Source organism: Thalassophryne amazonica, chromosome 8 (genome assembly GCF_902500255.1).
Source record: "Thalassophryne amazonica chromosome 8, fThaAma1.1, whole genome shotgun sequence".
Lineage (NCBI taxonomy): Eukaryota > Metazoa > Chordata > Actinopteri > Batrachoidiformes > Batrachoididae > Thalassophryne > Thalassophryne amazonica.
The window spans coordinates 107,000,390-107,020,283 of NC_047110.1; the positions used below are offsets into that span (position 1 = coordinate 107,000,390).

Genomic DNA, 19,894 nt, shown 5'->3' on the forward strand with positions numbered 1-19,894 from the left:
GAGGTAATATTCTCAGCCATAAACTAAACTGTATCTTAGTCTGAACTCTTTTTGCAGCCTCTTTCCTGTGGAGCCTTGTCCGCTGATTGGTGGTTTGTGAGAGTGCCGACGTCTTCGCCTCTCACTCTTTCCAGATAAGTGCTGAAACAGGAGCTGCACGAGTGTGTGATTTGAGGTGGAGGTGGAATTCCCACCGTTGTTGTTACTGGGTGTACACACCCACACTTGACTGTCTTTGCTCTTTGCCAGCAGTACCAGATCCGACACGCGGAGACGGTGGCCACCTGGGGGATTCGGGACCTGGCGGCTCCAGTATCCTTCGGGTTCGGTGGCGGAGGAAATCGTGTGGTTCCGGTTCTTCTTTAGACGGATGTCTCCTATCGTCAAGCCTGCCCGCACGACACCTTTATCCATTGAGTTTGTATCATTCTATAATCTGCTGTGTATGGTTGTGGCATTCACAACAGTAAAGTGTTCAAATTTGACTCCTTCTATTGACCGTTCATTTGCGCCCCCTGTTGTGGGTCCGTGTCACTACACTTTCACAACAGGATATTTCGGCCAGCGTCATGGACTCCAAGGGGCGTCACCCAGCGATTGAACGGCCAATGGGAGAGCAGGGTTTACAGGCGTCTGCAGGAGACGTGATTGGTGAGTTGCAGCACATCCTCACCACCTTTACGGCTCGGTTGGATCAGATGACCGAGCAAAACATCCTCCTGAACCGCAGGGTGGAGGCTCTCTCCGCACAGGTGGCAGCGAGCGCTCAGGGCGCTGCTGCGGCTCCTCCTCCTGCCGACCCTGTGCAAGATATGAATGTTCCAGTGGTCGTTCAACAACCCCTCCCACCATCCCCTGAAGCATACATAAGCCCCCAGAGCCCTCCCCACGCTCCACAGCCGCAGCGCTCCGTGGGGCAACAGCTCCCCCTGCTGACGTTGCTAGGGAAACGCACAGGGCCAAAATGAGAACAGCTGACAGAATGAGGAGGCTGGTCCGCGGGGAGTGTTTTCTCTGCAGCTCAAAAGAGCACATACAGAAAAACTGCCCCAAACGGCCAAAACGACAACACCCGCCCTTAGAGACTGGGCTAAGGGGGGTCATAACATTCACGTGGGACACACACATATTGCCACACGACTCCCAGTTACAATCCTGAGTGGGGATTTAACCCTTCAAGCCCCAGCACTGGTGGACACGGGGTCCGAAGGGAATCTGCTAGACAGCAGATGGGCAAGGGAGGTAGGGCTCCCTCTGGTGGCGCTTCCTTCGTCATTGCAGGTGCGGGCACTAGATGGCACCCTTCTCCCTTTAATCATGCACAAGACACAACCTGTAACTCTGGTGGTGTCTGGGAATCATCGGGAGGAGATCGAGTTTTTGGCTCCATGCAGGGGGGTCCTGCATGGAGCCAAAATCTTTACTAAGCTGGATCTTAGGAATGCGTATCACATGGTTCGGATCCGGAAGGGAGACGAATGGAAGACGGCATTTAACACCCCGTTAGGTCACTTTGAGTACCTGGTCATGCCGTTTGGCCTCACCAACGCCCCCGCGACGTTCCAAGCCTTGGTTAACGACGTCTTGCGGGACTTCCTGCACCGATTCGTCTTTGTATATCTGGACGATATACTCATCTTTTCTCCAGATCCTGAGACCCATGTTCGGCATGTACGTCAGGTCCTGCAGTGGTTGTTGGAGAACCGGCTGTTTGTGAAAGGCGAGAAGTGTGACTTTCATCGCACCTCTTTGTCCTTCCTAGGGTTTATCATCTCCTCCAACTCCGTCGCCCCGGATCCGGCCAAGGTCGTGGCGGTGAGAGACTGGCCCCAACCTACGAGCCGTAGGAAGCTGCAACAGTTCCTCGGCTTCGCCAATTTTTACAGGAGGTTCATTAAGGGGTATAGTCAGGTAGTTAGCCCCCTGACAGCCCTGACCTCTCCAAAAGTCCCCTTCACCTGGTCGGATCGGTGCGAAGCCACGTACAGGGAGTTGAAACAGCGCTTCTCGACTGCACCCGTCTTGGTGCAGCCCGATCCCAGTCGCCAGTTTGTGGTTGAAGTGGACGCCTCTGACTCAGGGATAGGAGCCGTGCTATCCCAGAGCGGAGAGACCGATAAGGTTCTTCACCCGTGTGCCTATTTCTCCCGCAGGTTGACCCCAGCAGAACGGAACTATGACGTGGGCAATCGAGAACTCCTAGCGGTGAAAGAGGCTCTTGAGGAGTGGAGACACCTGTTGGAGGGTGCTTCCGTGCCATTCACGGTTTTCACTGACCACCGGAACCTGGAGTATATCAGGACCGCCAGGCAGCTGAACCCCAGGCAAGCCCGCTGGTCACTGTTCTTCGGCCGTTTTGACTTCCGAATCACCTACCGCCCCGGGACCAAGAACCAGAGGTCGGATGCCTTGTCCCGGGTGCATGAACATGAAGTCAAAACCGAGCTGTCGGATCCACTGGAACCCATCGTACCGGAGTCCACTATCGTGGCCACCCTTACCTGGGACGTGAAGAAGACCGTCCGGGAGGCCCTGGCACGGAGCCCGGATCCCGGAACAGGGCCAAAGAACAGACTATATGTCCCACCAGAAGCCAGGGCTGCCGTCCTGGACTTCTGTCATGGGTCCAAGCTCTCCTGCCACCCAGGGGTGCGTAGGACCGTGGCAGTGGTCCGGCAGCGCTTCTGGTGGGTGTCCCTGGAGGCTGACGTCCGGGCTTACATCCAGGCCTGCACCACCTGCGCCAGGGGCAAGGCGGACCACCAAAAGGCACAGGGACTCCTTCAGCCGCTTCCTGTGCCTCATCGCCCCTGGTCCCACATTCGTCTGGATTTCATCACGGGCCTCCCGCCATCCCGGGGGCACACCACCATCCTCACGATAGTGGACCGGTTCTCCAAGGCGGCCCACTTCGTGGCCCTCCCGAAGCTCCCGTCGGCCCAGGAGACAGCGGCTCTCCTGGTCCACCATGTCGTACGTCTGCATGGGATACCAACAGACATCGTCTCAGATCGTGGTCCCCAGATTTCCTCGCAGGTTTGGAGAAGTTTCTGCCGGGAGCTGGGGGCCACCGTGAGCCTCTCGTCTGGGTATCACCCTCAGACCAACGGACAGGCTGAACGGGCTAACCAAGAGCTGGAGCAGGCCCTGCGATGTACCACATCCGCACACCCGACGGCTTGGAGTGAACACCTGGCCTGGATCGAGTATGCGCATAACAGCCAAGTGTCCTCTGCCACCGGCCTCTCCCCGTTCGAGGTGTGTCTGAAGTACCAGCCCCCTTTGTTTCCTGTGGTGGACGGAGAGGTCGGTGTACCCTCGGTCCAGGCCCACCTGCGGAGATGCCGTCGGGTGTGGTGCACCGCCCGTTCGGCCTTGTTGAGGGCCCGGATAAGGGCAAAGACCCATGCAGACCGTCGACGGTCCCCGGCCCCCGCATATCGGCCCGGGCAGGAGGTGTGGCTATCCACAAGGGACATTCCCCTCCAGGTGGATTCCCCCAAACTGAAGGACCGGTACATCGGGCCCTTCAAGATCCTCAAGGTCCTCAGTCCCTCTGCAGTGAGGCTCCAACTCCCGGCCTCACTGCAGATTCATCCAGTATTCCACGTTTCAAGGTTGAAACCACGTCTCACCTCACCCCTCTGTGCACCCGGTCCGGCGCCGCCTCCTGCCCGTATCATCGACGGGGAGCCGGCTTGGACAGTGCGCCGGCTCCTGGACGTCCATCGAATGGGCCGGGGTTTTCAATATTTGGTGGACTGGGAGGGGTATGGACCCGAAGAACGCTCCTGGGTGAAGAGGAGCTTCATCCTGGACCCGGCCCTCCTGGCTGATTTTTACAGTCGCCACCCGGACAAGCCTGGTCGGGCGCCAGGAGGCACCCGTTGAGGGGGGGGGTCCTGTTGTGTGGGCCGCCAGAAGAGGAGGTACTGCTGGCCCACCACCAGAAGGCGCCCTGCCTGAAGTGCGGGCTTCAGGCACGAGAGGGCGCTGCTGCCTCATAGGAACAGCCGAGGTGACAGCTGTCACTCATCAACTATGACAGCTGGCACCGATCATCTGCACTTCACCCCAGATAAAAGCAGGATGACACCTCCACCACGTCGCTGAGATATCGTTCTTCTAAGGAGGTAATATTCTCAGCCATAAACTAAACTGTATCTTAGTCTGAACTCTTTTTGCAGCCTCTTTCCTGTGGAACCTTGTCTGCTGATTGGTGGTTTGTGAGAGTGCCGACGTCTTCGCCTCTCACTCTTTCCAGATAAGTGCTGAAACAGGAGCTGCATGAGTGTGTGATTTGAGGTGGAGGTGGAATTCCCACTGTTGTTATTACTGGGTGTACACACCCACACTTGACTGTCTTTGCTCTTCGCCAGCAGTACCAGATCCGACACGCGGAGACGGTGGCCACCTGGGGGATTCGGGACCTGGCGGCTCCAGTATCCTTCGGGTTCGGTGGCGGAGGAAATCGTGTGGTTCCGGTTCGTCTTTAGACGGACGTCTCCTATCGTCAAGCCTGCCCGCACGACACCTTTATCCATTGACTTTGTATCATTCTATAATCTGCTGTGTATGGTTGTGGCATTCACAACAGTAAAGTGTTCAAATTTGACTCCTTCTATTGTCCGTTCATTTGCGCCCCCTGTTGTGGGTCCGTGTCACTACACTTTCACAACAGGCAAGTCTGTTTGAGTCAGAGAATGTCACAAACAAAGACAGCCGCTATCACTGGGATTCTTGTAATGGTCAGTGTCAGGGACTTTACTGTGGTGACTAACATAAGTTTCAAGTGCGGATGCAAAGACCATAAACAACAAAATGCATGCACAGCCCTTGGCATGAAAATGCTTGTTTTTCTTTGTTCAAAATTTAGGGCATAGAAAAGCATCAGAGGGCTGATGCATATCCTGTACACACATCTTGGAAAATGTCCAACAACTTGAAATTTCAAGCGCTTGTGGACCAGATATATTAAGTAATATGAGAATCACCCTGACAAATTTGGTTCTTGTATCACCAAATGCACAGTTTTCAATGATCTGCTGCTCCACTATAATTAGGCTTTGGAATTTGTCAGGAGCTTCTTCTGTTGTGTTTACCAACTGTCAATAGAGGGCAGTGTTGATCACTCCTGGTTTTGTCTGAAAAAGTAATGGATGGATCTGTACTGCAGTTCTTATGTGTTTCTCGTCAAAACTAAAAACAAAGTGATTTAATTTCTTTAATAAAGCATAATACATATTGTTAGTGATGCATAAATAACACACAGCCCAAATTGTGTCCTGAAGCAAGTTCCCATTCTGTAATACGTCGGTTTGTTGAGTTGTCTTTGGTGGGTTTCCAGTAAGAAGCTGGACATCATGAGATGTTTTCGCTGTATTTCTTCTACTCTCCACAAACAGATCCACGCCTGCTAGAGAGAGAGAGAGAAATTAATAGCATTTTATTTTTATCAGATGTTGTGAAGACTTTGCGTCGGCCTGTCCATCCGTCCCTCCGTCTGTCTGTGCTCACCATAACTCCAGTCCTATTACCACCAGGGCCTTCAAATTCACATGGAGCATTCTTGGGACACAGACCTTGGATAAGTTCAAAGATGGCTAACCTTGACCTATTCTAAGGGGTCAAAGGGTCACATTCTTTCTACACACTTTCATTGATTACATGCTCATACGGCCGAGGGTATTTTCGCACTGCGTTATATTTTAATTTCTGATCGCTTGTGCAGTAGCAGTACGTCATTAACATGTTAACCTCAAACCTGTTCTTTCATGTGGTACCTGCACCAGGAATAGACATGTGATGGGATTGTTGGTGAACATGTGCACCATCTCACCCGTGAGGCTGGCACTGTAGGTCACTAACACAGGGGCAGTGGTCACGAGGACCCTCCTGGTCCCAGGCCAGCATGTCCATCAGCAGATTGGGGTGGCTCAGGCACGACTCCCCTTTCTTTGGTTTGAGTTGACACACTGGGAATAAGAGCTCTGGAGCCCAGAAAACAAAAAAACAAATTAGGAAGAGCTGGAGATTGATGGAGTGGCAAGAAGGGAATGGAAATATGTGAGAAGATGGTGGGAAAAAGAACTGTACGATTGGAATGTGTCACGTTTTGGTCCTGATCTGGGCTTTGATTCTATTTTTGCCTCTTTCTTTTTCTCACCTTCTTCCCCATCTTTGATTTCTTAGTTATTTTCATCATGTGTTTATTCTCTATTCTATTTTACTTTGCCACTTTGTTTCTATGTCACTTTTCGTACTTCAGCCATGGCTCAGTTCTATTCTAGCTTATTTTGCAGGTTTATGTTTTCATTGTTTATCATTTAGTTATCAGTTATGCTGTAATGTCGGGTTTTGTTTTCTGTTATCATGTAGTCTCTGTTTTTCCTTTAGAACATTCAACCACTTATTTTTCTTAGTCAGTTCCAGTTTAGTTTTACTTTGGTATTTATTTGTTCCCTGATTAATTCACATGTTCATGCCTGATTCTAGTTCTAGGTCTGTGGACGCAGGCGTCTGTGTGGACTTGCTTTGCTTGCCTCTACTGGTGGTTGGCTCTCACTGCGGTATTGTATCACTTCCTGTTCCGGAGCACAGCGGTGTTTTGCTGTATCTGTTAGCTGTTTAATCTGCGCAGTTAGATTGATCTAGATAACTAGACAACGATTTGTTTCACAGTGTAATCTTCACGTGCCTTAACTAAAGCACTCCCTCTGCTGAATCACCTCTAAATTATTTACACGTTATTCACTTTGCGTGTTTTTAGGAATCCGCTAGCTTAGCGCAGCTACTAGCTCTTAGCCGGTTTAGCATGGCGGCTTCTCCTGTCTCTCCTGCACTTTTCTGCTCTGGGTGTGAAATGTTTAGTTATTCCTCGGCCTCCTTTAGCAGTAATGGTACTTGTAATAAGTGTAGCTTATTCGTAAAATTCACTAAAATTAACATTGAATCGGTGTGTAACTTTGCAAAAACAATGTCGGACTCTGTAGTTTTCTCTGGGCCCCTCCCCAATTGGACCGGGAGTGACATGTTTAGCCGCATGTTCTCCTTGAATTGCTGGCTGTCTGAGTGGTGTCCAAAAAATGAGGTGGGCTTCATAGATAATTGGCAAAGCTTCTGGGGAAAACCTGGTCTTGTTAGGAGAGACGGCATCCATCCCACTTTGGATGGAGCAGCTCTCATTTCTAGAAATCTGGCCAATTTTCTTAAATCCTCCAAACCGTGACTATCCAGGGTTGGGACCAGGAAGCAGAGTTGTAGTCTTACACACCTCTCTGCAGCTTCTCTCTCCCTGCCATCCCCTCGTTGCCCCATCCCCGTAGAGACGGTGCCTGCTCCCAGACCACCAATAACCAGCAAAAATCTATTTAAGCATAAAAATTCAAAAAGAAAAAATAATATAGCACCTTCAACTGCACCACAGACTAAAACAGTTAAATGTGGTCTATTAAACATTAGGTCTCTCTCTTCTAAGTCCCTGTTAGTAAATGATATAATAATTGATCAACATATTGATTTATTCTGCCTTACAGAAACCTGGTTACAGCAGGATGATTATGTTAGTTTAAATGAGTCAACACCCCCGAGTCACACTAACTGCCAGAACGCTCGTAGCACGGGCCGAGGCGGAGAATTAGCAGCAATCTTCCATTCCAGCTTATTAATTAATCAAAAACCCAGACAGAGCTTTAATTCATTTGAAAGCTTGACTCTTAGTCTTGTCCATCCAAATTGGAAGTCCCAAAAAACAGTTTTATTTGTTATTATCTATCGTCCACCTGGTCGTTACTATGAGTTTCTCTGTGAGTTTTCAGAACTTTTGTCTGACTTAGTGCTTAGCTCAGATAAGATAATTATAGTGGGCGATTTTAACATCCACACAGATGCTGAGAATGACAGCCTCAACACTGCATTTAATCTATTATTAGACTCAATTGGCTTTGCTCAAAATGTAAATGAGTCCACCCACCACTTTAATCATATCTTAGATCTTGTTCTGACTTATGGTATGGAAATTGAAGACTTAACAGTATTCCCTGAAAACTCCCTTCTGTCTGATCATTTCTTAATAACATTTACATTTACTCTGATGGACTACCCAGCAGTGGGGAATAAGTTTCATTACACTAGAAGTCTTTCAGAAAGCGCTGTAACTAGGTTTAAGGATATGATTCCTTCTTTATGTTCTCTAATGCCATATACCAACACAGTGCAGAGTAGCTACCTAAACTCTGTAAGTGAGATAGAGTATCTCGTCAATAGTTTTACATCCTCATTGAAGACAACTTTGGATGCTGTAGCTCCTCTGAAAAAGAGAGCTTTAAATCAGAAGTGCCTGACTCCGTGGTATAACTCACAAACTCGCAGCTTAAAGCAGATAACCCGTACGTTGGAGAGGAAATGGCGTCTCACTAATTTAGAAGAGCTTCACTTAGCCTGGAAAAAGAGTCTGTTGCTCTATAAAAAAGCCCTCCGTAAAGCTAGGACATCTTACTACTCATCACTAATTGAAGAAAATAAGAACAACCCCAGGTTTCTTTTCAGCACTGTAGCCAGGCTGACAAAGAGTCAGAGCTCTATTGAGCCGAGTATTCCTTTAACTTTAACTAGTAATGACTTCATGACTTTCTTTGCTAATAAAATTTTAACTATTAGAGAAAAAATTACTCATAACCATCCCAAAGACGTATCGTTATCTTTGGCTGCTTTCAATGATGCCGGTATTTGGTTAGACTCTTTCTCTCAGATTAGTTACTTCCTCCAAACCATCAACATGTCTATTAGACCCCATTCCTACCAGGCTGCTCAAGGAAGCCCTACCATTATTTAATGCTTCGATCTTAAATATGATCAATCTATCTTTATTAGTTGGCTATGTACCACAGGCTTTTAAGGTGGCAGTAATTAAACCATTACTTAAAAAGCCATCACTTGACCAAGCTATCTTAGCTAATTATAGGCCAATCTCCAACCTTCCTTTTCTCTCAAAAATTCTTGAAAGGGTAGTTGTTAAACAGCTAACTGATCATCTGCAGAGGAATGGTCTATTTGAAGAGTTTCAGTCAGGTTTTAGAATTCATCATAGTACAGAAACAGCATTAGTGAAGGTTACAAATGATCTTCTTATGGCCTCAGACAGTGGACTCATCTCTGTGCTTGTTCTGTTAGACCTCAGTGCTGCTTTTGATACTGTTGACCATAAAATTTTATTACAGAGATTAGAGCATGCCATAGGTATTAAAGGCACTGCGCTGCGGTGGTTTGAATCATATTTATCTAATAGATTACAATTTGTTAATGTAAATGGGGAATCTTCTTCACAGACTAAGGTTAATTATGGAGTTCCACAAGGTTCTGTGCTAGGACCAATTTTATTCACTTTATACATGCTTCCCTTAGGCAGTATTATTAGACGGCATTGCTTAAATTTTCATTGTTACACAGATGATACCCAGCTTTATCTATCCATGAAGCCAGAGGACACACACCAATTAGCTAAACTGCAGGATTGTCTTACAGACATAAGGACATGGATGACTTCTAATTTCCTGCTTTTAAACTCAGATAAAACTGAAGTTATTGTACTTGGCCCCACAAATCTTAGAAACATGGTGTCTAACCAGATCCTTACTCTGGATGGCATTACCCTGACCTCTAGTAATACTGTGAGAAATCTTGGAGTCATTTTTGATCAGGATATGTCATTCAAAGCGCATATTAAACAAATATGTAAGACTGCTTTTTTGCATTTACGCAATATCTCTAAAATTAGAAAGGTCTTGTCTCAGAGTGATGCTGAAAAACTAATTCATGCATTTATTTCCTCTAGGCTGGACTATTGTAATTCATTATTATCAGGTTGTCCTAAAAGTTCCCTGAAAAGCCTTCAGTTAATTCAAAATGCTGCAGCTAGAGTACTGATGGGGACTAGAAGGAGAGAGCATATCTCACCCATATTGGCCTCTCTTCATTGGCTTCCTGTTAATTCTAGAATAGAATTTAAAATTCTTCTTCTTACTTATAAGGTTTTGAATACTCAGGTCCCTTCTTATCTTAGGGACCTCATAGTACCATATCACCCCAATAGAGCGCTTCGCTCTCAGACTGCAGGTTTACTTGTAGTTCCTAGGGTTTGTAAGAGTAGAATGGGAGGCAGAGCCTTCAGCTTTCAGGCTCCTCTCCTGTGGAACCAGCTCCCAATTCGGATCAGGGAGACAGACACCCTCTCTACTTTTAAGATTAGGCTTAAAACTTTCCTTTTTGCTAAAGCTTATAGTTAGGGCTGGATCGGGTGACCCTGAACCATCCCTTAGTTATGCTGCTATAGACTTAGACTGCTGGGGGGTTCCCATAATGCATTGAGTGTTTCTTTCTCTTTTTGCTCTATATGCACCACTCTGCATTTAATCATTAGTGACTGATCTCTGCTCCCCTCCACAGCATGTCCTTTTCCCGGTTCTCTCCCTCAGCCCCAACCAGTCCCAGCAGAAGACTGCCCCTCCCTGAGCCTGGTTCTGCTGGAGGTTTCTTCCTGTTAAAAGGGAGTTTTTCCTTCCCACTGTTGCCAAGTGCTTGCTCACAGGGGGTCGTTTTGACCGTTGGGGTTTTTCTGTAATTATTGTATGGCTTTGCCTTACAATATAAAGCGCCTTGGGGCAACTGTTTGTTGTGATTTGGCGCTATATAAATAAAATTGTTTTGATAGTTATATTCTGTATTTAATTTCTGTGTTAGCTCTATTCTCAGTTTGCTCTCAGGGCCATCTGATTATGTTCTCACTCCACTGCACCTGCCTCGCGTCTCTGTCTCACACTTTTATTCTGTCCGCTTTGTGTTTTCATTTACTCAAACTCTTGGCACCTGTTCATGCATCTTTGTATATTACATCACTCCACTGTGTGCACTCCCTTCCTTACTATCTTGCACTGTGCTTAATCTTTGTCTTCCCGGGTCATGCCCCCTTCCAGAGCATTCTGCACACCTGTTCCTCATTCCATGCCCTAATTAGTCAGCCACTAAACCCTCACAGTCTTACAGTCCCCTGCCAGATTGTTGAATGTTATTCACTTTCCAGCCCTCACATCTTGCCTTGTATTCAGCCTGCCGGTATTTGACCTTGTTTTGTCCTCTGCCACGTTTTTGTCTCTGCCTCTGATTGCCACCACGCTGTGTTTTTTAAGCTCTGCCTATTTGTTGGCCCAAGCCTCAGCCTGACACCTGTCTGTACCTTTGCTTCGCTGCTGAACCATCTGTGTACCTAATCCCTGCCTGTTACAACGATTAAACCTTATTCTAACTGCTTCTGCTGTGAGCGTTTGCATTTGTGTCCACCCGGTTTGTGCCACGCCCAGATAGAATGGTTAAATACAATTTTAGACATTTTTTTTTTTTTTTCACTTTGATTCAGTCTGTGGAGACAAGACTTCATAGCGCAACTCTTACTTGAGCTGCCTGTAGGTGGCACTATTTTGACATGGTCCCGCTTGCAAGTAGGTCAGCAAATAAGAAGCTGGACTGCCAGTAAGTAGATGTGGAGTCTATTCCAACACATGTTACCTAGCTGTAAATGGCTACCAGCTGTTGCCGGGGAAGTAACCTGAGTTGGACTAGTGGCCCATCCGCGTCTGACTATAAGCACCAACACCACTGCGTCTCGGGGACTATGTGGCTCTTATGTATGTACTAGGCAGGAAGAATCTTACCGCGTAGAAAAGCACAGCAGAGGTCTGGCCCACAGTCGGTCTGAAGCTGGCAGATTGCCCCCTCTATTCCTTCAGTGGCATTGACTGTACACTGACCCCAAACGCACATCTGATCCGAGCAGCACTCCTCATCCTTTGTGCAGGGCTGAGCACACATTAAAGCAAAGATCATGTTAAGCGCACGTTGTGCGACTGTGTTTCCTGGTGTCCACATACTGTACAAATAAAGTCGGAAGTATATGCGAAATGCCATATAGTGTTCAATGCAAAGAAATGTGTTTCAGAAGCAATCAGAGCGGGGGTAGCATAGGTGGGTGCCAAGAACACCAAACATCAGGGTGCAGCAGCAACACACACACACACACACAAAAAAAGGCTTTATAATGGTGAAGGTGCGATCTCTCGTAGTGACACAGAGTATTACTTCTTTCCCTTTCTGCAGCGAAATGTCACAAACATTATAAATGCTGGTTATGGGGCAACATTATCAACCCAACCACGCTAAAACGCAGAAAACGCACAGGGAACACTATAGAGACAAATAAGAGGTGACAAATTTACCTCTTCTAGCTGCAAATCAGATGCTTTGTGATGCTGCTGATGTTTTGCTTCCTTTGAGTTTACAATCATTTTTCATTGCATTTAAGGAAGTGATGATTGTTCAGGATAGTTGCAGATATTTTTGACTTTCAAATTATTAGTATTTTTATGTAGTTTTAATAGTTTTGCAAGTTTTTTTAATGTGAAAAGCAAATTAAAAATTAAAACCTAGGCAACCCAATGGCCTGCACTTGTACTTCATACACCCACCACCGGATGGCACTATACCCTTAGCAATAGAATGATGTTAGTGCACAATCAACAAGCTGACACAAATGTGTAGACAGTAAAGACAACACCTAAAAGTAAAGGATTTAGCCTCTATTTGTGAGCAAAGAGCCAGAGACAAAAGCTAAACTCACCATGTCGGTCGGTATGCAGGGAAGGCACTTTGAGTTCTTGATCTCATACAGACAGTATCTGGATTCTCCACAGTCTTCATCGACCATGCACTCCTGCAAAGAGAGAAGGCTACATTTCCACATTCAGTGAACACACCACAGAATTACATTGCACGGTATTTTGAGTTCTAAGAAGTGCTGGATTGGTGTTTAAATTATAAATTAAGAATGTACAGTGGAATCTTCAACATGTTAGATTTGTGGAATCTTCAACATGTTAGAAGAGGGCAGGGAATCAAATCCAGATCCTGAGATCCCCTTTAAACTGATGCTTATCACTGGATACTGGGAAACCAGTCCATTGCAGGTTACTACCCCAGACAAAGTCGGTACCCATTTACAGCTGAGTGGACCGAGTTCAGATGAAGCGTCTCGTCCAAGGTCATAAACAGGTGGCTTGGTGTCCAACTCCTATCCCACACAACCATCTGATCTGGACAATTTTGGTTAATGGAACTAAAAAAATAAATATAACAAGAAAATGATTGAAACCTTTTGTCATGGTTTTGTTTCTAATCATTTTATCTCTGCTTCATTTTAGAAAAACATCTTGCTCAATGGATGTTAGATAACAGTTCTTCTGTGTTTTACTTCACAACATTACAAGACAACTGATAATGAAGCCCTCAAGTACATTCAAAGTACTTATTTACACTGGTCTAATGGAAAATTGTGGTTTCTAGTTTAAATCTGCTGGAATCACTTTACCAAATCACAAATATACATTGTGAAAAACAAAAAAAAAATAGCTGAAATTATATCGGTCTTTTTAAGTTGATCCAAAGTAGTTTTCAGTGTAGAAAATTTTTAAAAACACAAACGGATGGAATTTGATAATCCCAAGAAAGTTTCAGGCATTATAATTTAATAACATAATCAAAATTAACAAAATATAACAACACACATACACAACTATTATAAACATTACTGTAATTTGTTACACCTAAATTGATTATTTTTCTTAAAATTATAATGATCATTTAAGGTTTCAACAGAAGTATAAGTATGCATCAAGAAAAACGAATACATTTCGGCAGAACACAGTACAGATTTTTTTAAACGTTTGCCCACATTTCACTTTTTTCCGTGTATATGAAATGGGAAATAGTTGCAACACAATATGTATGTTTAGGTAAAAGACAAAATGCTGTAGTCACTTTACTTCTCTATCTTTGAAGCACTGCCATCAATCACCTCATCTTTTCCAGTATATATCCTATAGTCTCTGGTATTCACCAGACTGGATTGTCTTTTTTTTCTCTACACCCACATTTTCAACATTTTTATGCCTCACTTTTGTTTGAATTCTACGTAAACCTGCTAAAACATAAACAATGGATGCATGCATATGAGTGAATTCCTTGATTGAAGATGAGTGATGAGTGAGTGAGTGGTATTGCAGTAAAATGAATGAAAAACCTGAATTTTATTTATTTATTTATTTATTTGGCAGTCCAGAAAAATTGCTTGATACCCAAGAAATTTTGAAAAAAAATTGCCTGTGATGCATTTCATTGTGATATGAGTTTTGTGGATGGGAGTGGTGGGGATTATTTGGATTTTTCTTGTGAAATTCTACATTCACTCCTGAGCAAATGACACCATGCTCCAGTTCTGTGTTTATTTTGTTTTAAAAGTGTGTGTGTGTGTGTGTGTGTGTGTGTGTGTGTGTGTGTGTGTGTGTGTGTGTGTGTGTGTGTGTGTGTGTGTGTGTGTGTGTGTGCGCGCCCGCGCGCTCTCTCTGGAGGAGGCCGGTGCAGAAATGGAGCCACGTCACTGATAAACAGCCTTTTGTGCTCAGACTAACTGGACCGTGTCAAAGTCAGACAGGATCAGCATCCTGACAGAACAGTCTGTTTGACCTTAAACACAGTCACTCTTGACCTCTGTTGCATTTCTATTCTTCCTCCTGATGAGCCGTCCATCTTCAGAACCTTCATGGTGATTTCACAGAATTAGACTTTTTGACTACGGTACAAAATAACATTCACATTTTATGCGATCAATTTTTTTCTATGGTGTTGTGTAAAGCAACACCCTGTGGACATTCTTATATGAGTCAGACACCAACTGCTATTAAAATTACGACTGATAGTATAATGTTAAACCTTTAGCAATCTGTATACAAAATATTTTTTTTCTGATATTTAATGTAACAAATTTGAACTGTGGTCCATTTCAAAATCTGCAATTATACGGCAAAGCTTCTGGGGAAAACCTGGTCTTGTTAGGAGAGACGGCATCCATCCCACTTTGGATGGAGCAGCTCTCATTTCTAGAAATCTGGCCAATTTTCTTAAATCCTCCAAACCGTGACTATCCAGGGTTGGGACCAGGAAGCAGAGTTGTAGTCTTACACACCTCTCTGCAGCTTCTCTCCCCCTGCCATCCCCTCATTACCCCATCCCCGTAGAGACGGTGCCTGCTCCCAGACCACCAATAACCAGCAAAAATCTATTTAAGCATAAAAATTCAAAAAGAAAAAATAATATAGCACCTTCAACTGCACCACAGACTAAAACAGTTAAATGTGGTCTATTCAACATTAGGTCTCTCTCTTCTAAGTCCCTGTTGGTAAATGATATAATAATTGATCAACATATTGATTTATTCTGCCTAACAGAAACCTGGTTACAGCAGGATGAATATGTTAGTTTAAATGAGTCAACACCCCCGAGTCACACTAACTGTCAGAATGCTCGTAGCACGGGCCGAGGCGGAGGATTAGCAGCAATCTTCCATTCCAGCTTATTAATTAATCCAAAACCCAGACAGAGCTTTAATTCATTTGAAAGCTTGTCTCTTAGTCTTGTCCATCCAAATTGGAAGTCCCAAAAACCAGTTTTATTTGTTATTATCTATCGTCCACCTGGTCGTTACTGTGAGTTTCTCTGTGAATTTTCAGACCTTTTGTCTGACTTAGTGCTTAGCTCAGATAAGATAATTATAGTGGGCGATTTTAACATCCACACAGATGCTGAGAATGACAGCCTCAACACTGCATTTAATCTATTATTAGACTCTATTGGCTTTGCTCAAAAAGTAAATGAGTCCACCCACCACTTTAATCATATCTTAGATCTTGTTCTGACTTATGGTATGGAAATTGAAGACTTAACAGTATTCCCTGAAAACTCCCTTCTGTCTGATCATTTCTTAATAACATTTACATTTACTCTGATGGACTACCCAGCAGTGGGGAATAAGTTTCATTACACTAGAAGTCTTTCAGAAAGCGCTGTAACTAGGTTTAAGGATATGATTCCTTCTTTATGTTCTCTAATGCCATATACCAACACAGTGCAGAGTAGCTACCTAAACTCTGTAAGGGAGATAGAGTATCTCGTCAATAGTTTTACATCCTCATTGAAGACAACTTTGGATGCTGTAGCTCCTCTGAAAAACAGCGCTTTAAATCAGAAGTGTCTGACTCCGTGGTATAACTCACAAACTCGTAGCTTAAAGCAGATAACCCGTAAGTTGGAGAGGAAATGGCGTCTCACTAATTTAGAAGATCTTCACTTAGCCTGGAAAAAGAGTCTGTTGCTCTATAAAAAAGCCCTCCGTAAAGCTAGGACATCTTTCTACTCATCACTAATTGAAGAAAATAAGAACAACCCCAGGTTTCTTTTCAGCACTGTAGCCAGGCTGACAAAGAGTCAGAGCTCTATTGAGCTGAGTATTCCATTAACTTTAACTAGTAATGACTTCATGACTTTCTTTGCTAACAAAATTTTAACTATTAGAGATAAAATTACTCATAACCATCCCAAAGACGTATCGTTATCTTTGGCTGCTTTCAGTGATGCCGGTATTTGGTTAGACTCTTTCTCTCCGATTGTTCTGTCTGAGTTATTCTCATTAGTTACTTCATCCAAACCATCAACATGTTTATTAGACCCCATTCCTACCAGGCTGCTCAAGGAAGCCCTACCATTATTTAATGCTTCGATCTTAAATATGATCAATCTATCTTTGTTAGTTGGCTATGTACCACAGGCTTTTAAGGTGGCAGTAATTAAACCATTACTTAAAAAGCCATCACTTGACCCAGCTATCTTAGCTAATTATAGGCCAATCTCCAACCTTCCTTTTCTCTCAAAAATTCTTGAAAGGGTAGTTGTAAAACAGCTAACTGATCATCTGCAGAGGAATGGTCTATTTGAAGAGTTTCAGTCAGGTTTTAGAATTCATCATAGTACAGAAACAGCATTAGTGAAGGTTACAAATGATCTTCTTATGGCCTCGGACAGTGGACTCATCTCTGTGCTTGTTCTGTTAGACCTCAGTGCTGCTTTTGATACTGTTGACCATAAAATTTTATTACAGAGATTAGAGCATGCCATAGGTATTAAAGGCACTGCGCTGCGGTGGTTTGAATCATATTTGTCTAATAGATTACAATTTGTTCATGTAAATGGGGAATCTTCTTCACAGACTAAAGTTAATTATGGAGTTCCACAAGGTTCTGTGCTAGGACCAATTTTATTCACTTTATACATGCTTCCCTTAGGCAGTATTATTAGACGGTATTGCTTAAATTTTCATTGTTACGCAGATGATACCCAGCTTTATCTATCCATGAAGCCAGAGGACACACACCAATTAGCTAAACTGCAGGATTGTCTTACAGACATAAAGACATGGATGACCTCTAATTTCCTGCTTTTAAACTCAGATAAAACTGAAGTTATTGTACTTGGCCCCACAAATCTTAGAAACATGGTGTCTAACCAGATCGTTACTCTGGATGGCATTACCCTGACCTCTAGTAATACTGTGAGAAATCTTGGAGTCATTTTTGATCAGGATATGTCATTCAAAGCGCATATTAAACAAATATGTAGGACTGCCTTTTTGCATTTACGCAATATCTCTAAAATCAGAAAGGTCTTGTCTCAGAGTGATGCTGAAAAACTAATTCATGCATTTATTTCCTCTAGGCTGGACTATTGTAATTCATTATTATCAGGTTGTCCTAAAAGTTCCCTAAAAAGCCTTCAGTTAATTCAAAATGCTGCAGCTAGAGTACTGACGGGGACTAGAAGGAGAGAGCATATCTCACCCATATTGGCCTCTCTTCATTGGCTTCCTGTTAATTCTAGAATAGAATTTAAAATTCTTCTTCTTACTTATAAGGTTTTGAATAATCAGGTCCCATCTTATCTTAGGGACCTCGTAGTACCATATCACCCCAATAGAGCGCTTCGCTCTCAGACTGCAGGCTTACTTGTAGTTCCTAGGGTTTGTAAGAGTAGAATGGGAGGCAGAGCCTTCAGCTTTCAGGCTCCTCTCCTGTGGAACCAGCTCCCAATTCAGATCAGGGAGACAGACACCCTCTCTACTTTTAAGATTAGGCTTAAAACTTTCCTTTTTGCTAAAGCTTATAGTTAGGGCTGGATCAGGTGACCCTGAACCATCCCTTAGTTATGCTGCTATAGACGTAGACTGCTGGGGGGTTCCCATGATGCACTGTTTCTTTCTCTTTTTGCTCTGTATGCACCACTCTGCATTTAATCATTAGTGATCGATCTCTGCTCCCCTCCACAGCATGTCTTTTTCCTGGTTCTCTCCCTCAGCCCCAACCAGTCCCAGCAGAAGACTGCCCCTCCCTGAGCCTGGTTCTGCTGGAGGTTTCTTCCTGTTAAAAGGGAGTTTTTCCTTCCCACTGTAGCCAAGTGCTTGCTCACAGGGGGTCGTTTTGACCGTTGGGGTTTTACATAATTATTGTATGGCCGTGCCTTACAATATAAAGCGCCTTGGGGCAACTGTTTGTTGTGATTTGGCGCTATATAAAAAAATTGATTGAATTGATTGATTGATATGCAACTACCACCAGATGGCGATCTCTGCAGTGGAAGATGGCACAGAAAGCACAACGACCAATAAAAGCCAAAGAACTGTTTACTCTGTTGCCATGGTAATTTGCAGTCACTGAGACCCTAACCCTAACCCTAACCCTAACGTCTCACATTTTTTAAAGTCTTGGTGGAATAAATGGATAAAGTACAAATGTTACAATGTTTGGATTTATGAGCTCTGCTATTTCTCATAACATGTTTATGGTCATTGATACATATCATGTAACTACAAATTTCCTGACATTGAGAACAGTGGAGTTGTGACGTCACAGCATTGCTTTGCTGTTAGTGAGGCCTACTGGAAGTATTTTTTCTCCTCAAAACATAAAGGGATTATTATTTTTTATATTGCAGCCATTTTTCACATTAGGCAATGAGTTACCATGCCCTATCTTACAATCAGTGCAATGCAAAGGGCAGCACATTTGTTGTTGTTGCTAATTTCCAGCTGATACAGGTGTTATTTTCAAACCCAGCTCCCATGTTTTGCAAGTAGCGGCGTATATACATTCATCTTTGTTGGGAAAGTGTAGTGACACGGACCCACAACAGGGGGCGTAAATGAACGGACAATGGAAGGAGTCAAATTATAACACTTTACTGTTGTGAATGTCACAACCAAACACAGCAGATTCAGAATGTGCAACAGTCAATTAATAAAGGTGTCGTGTGGGCAGGCTCGACGATAGGAGACGCCCGTCTGGAAACGAACCGGAACCACACGATTTCCACCGCCACCTGAACCCGAGGAATACTGGAGCCGCCAAGTCCCGGAGTCCCCAGGTGGCCACCTTCCCGGCGTGTCGGATCTGGTACTGCTGGCAGAAAGCAAAAGACAGTCAAAGGGTGGGTGTGTGAACACCCAGTAACAATGGTGGGAATGCCACCTCCACCTCCAATCCAGAAACCCGGCACGTGCAGTATTAGTGAGTACTTATCGAAGTTTGGCGTGGGGAGCGAAGACGTCAGCCCTCCACGAACCACATACCCAGCCTCCAGCTGTAAGCACTCACAGAAACGACTGCAAACAATACAGAAGCAAAAACTGTCTGTGAAAGACTCAAAAAACAGCTGAGCAGTTTACCTCCAGATGAAGATGATATCTCGGCAGTTTGGTGGAGGTGTCTTCCTGCTTTTATACCAGATGTGTTGATTAGTGACAGCTGTCACGGATGATGGGTGACAGCTGTCACCACGGCTTGTTCCTGAGGCGGCAGCGCCCTCTCGTGCCTGAAGCCCGCACTTCAGGCAGGGCGCCTTCTGGTGGTGGGCCAGCAGTACCTCCTCTTCAGCGGCCCACACAACAGGACCCCCCCACCCTCAACGG

The 19,894-nt window shown here is 44.6% G+C and overlaps 1 protein-coding gene across 2 annotated transcripts in view; it reads right to left on the minus strand.

Annotated features, from left to right (window-relative positions):
* Window positions 1–5,210: 5,210 nt before the first annotated feature.
* The window catches only part of LOC117516268 (dickkopf-related protein 3-like), a 38,297-nt gene continuing 23,613 nt past the window's right edge, over window positions 5,211–19,894 (minus strand). Inside the window, exons 4-7 of one of the 2 annotated variants that reach the window (XM_034177201.1) lie at window positions 12,668–12,760; window positions 11,706–11,850; window positions 5,840–5,990; window positions 5,211–5,413 (exon numbers count right to left, since the gene is read on the minus strand). In XM_034177201.1, coding sequence (XP_034033092.1) covers window positions 5,389–5,413; window positions 5,840–5,990; window positions 11,706–11,850; window positions 12,668–12,760 — 414 coding nt within the window. In that variant the 3' untranslated portion in view covers window positions 5,211–5,388. Of the gene's footprint in view, window positions 5,417–5,839; window positions 5,991–11,705; window positions 11,851–12,667; window positions 12,761–19,894 lie in introns of both variants that reach the window. The other variant, XM_034177200.1, reaches the window with a different exon arrangement.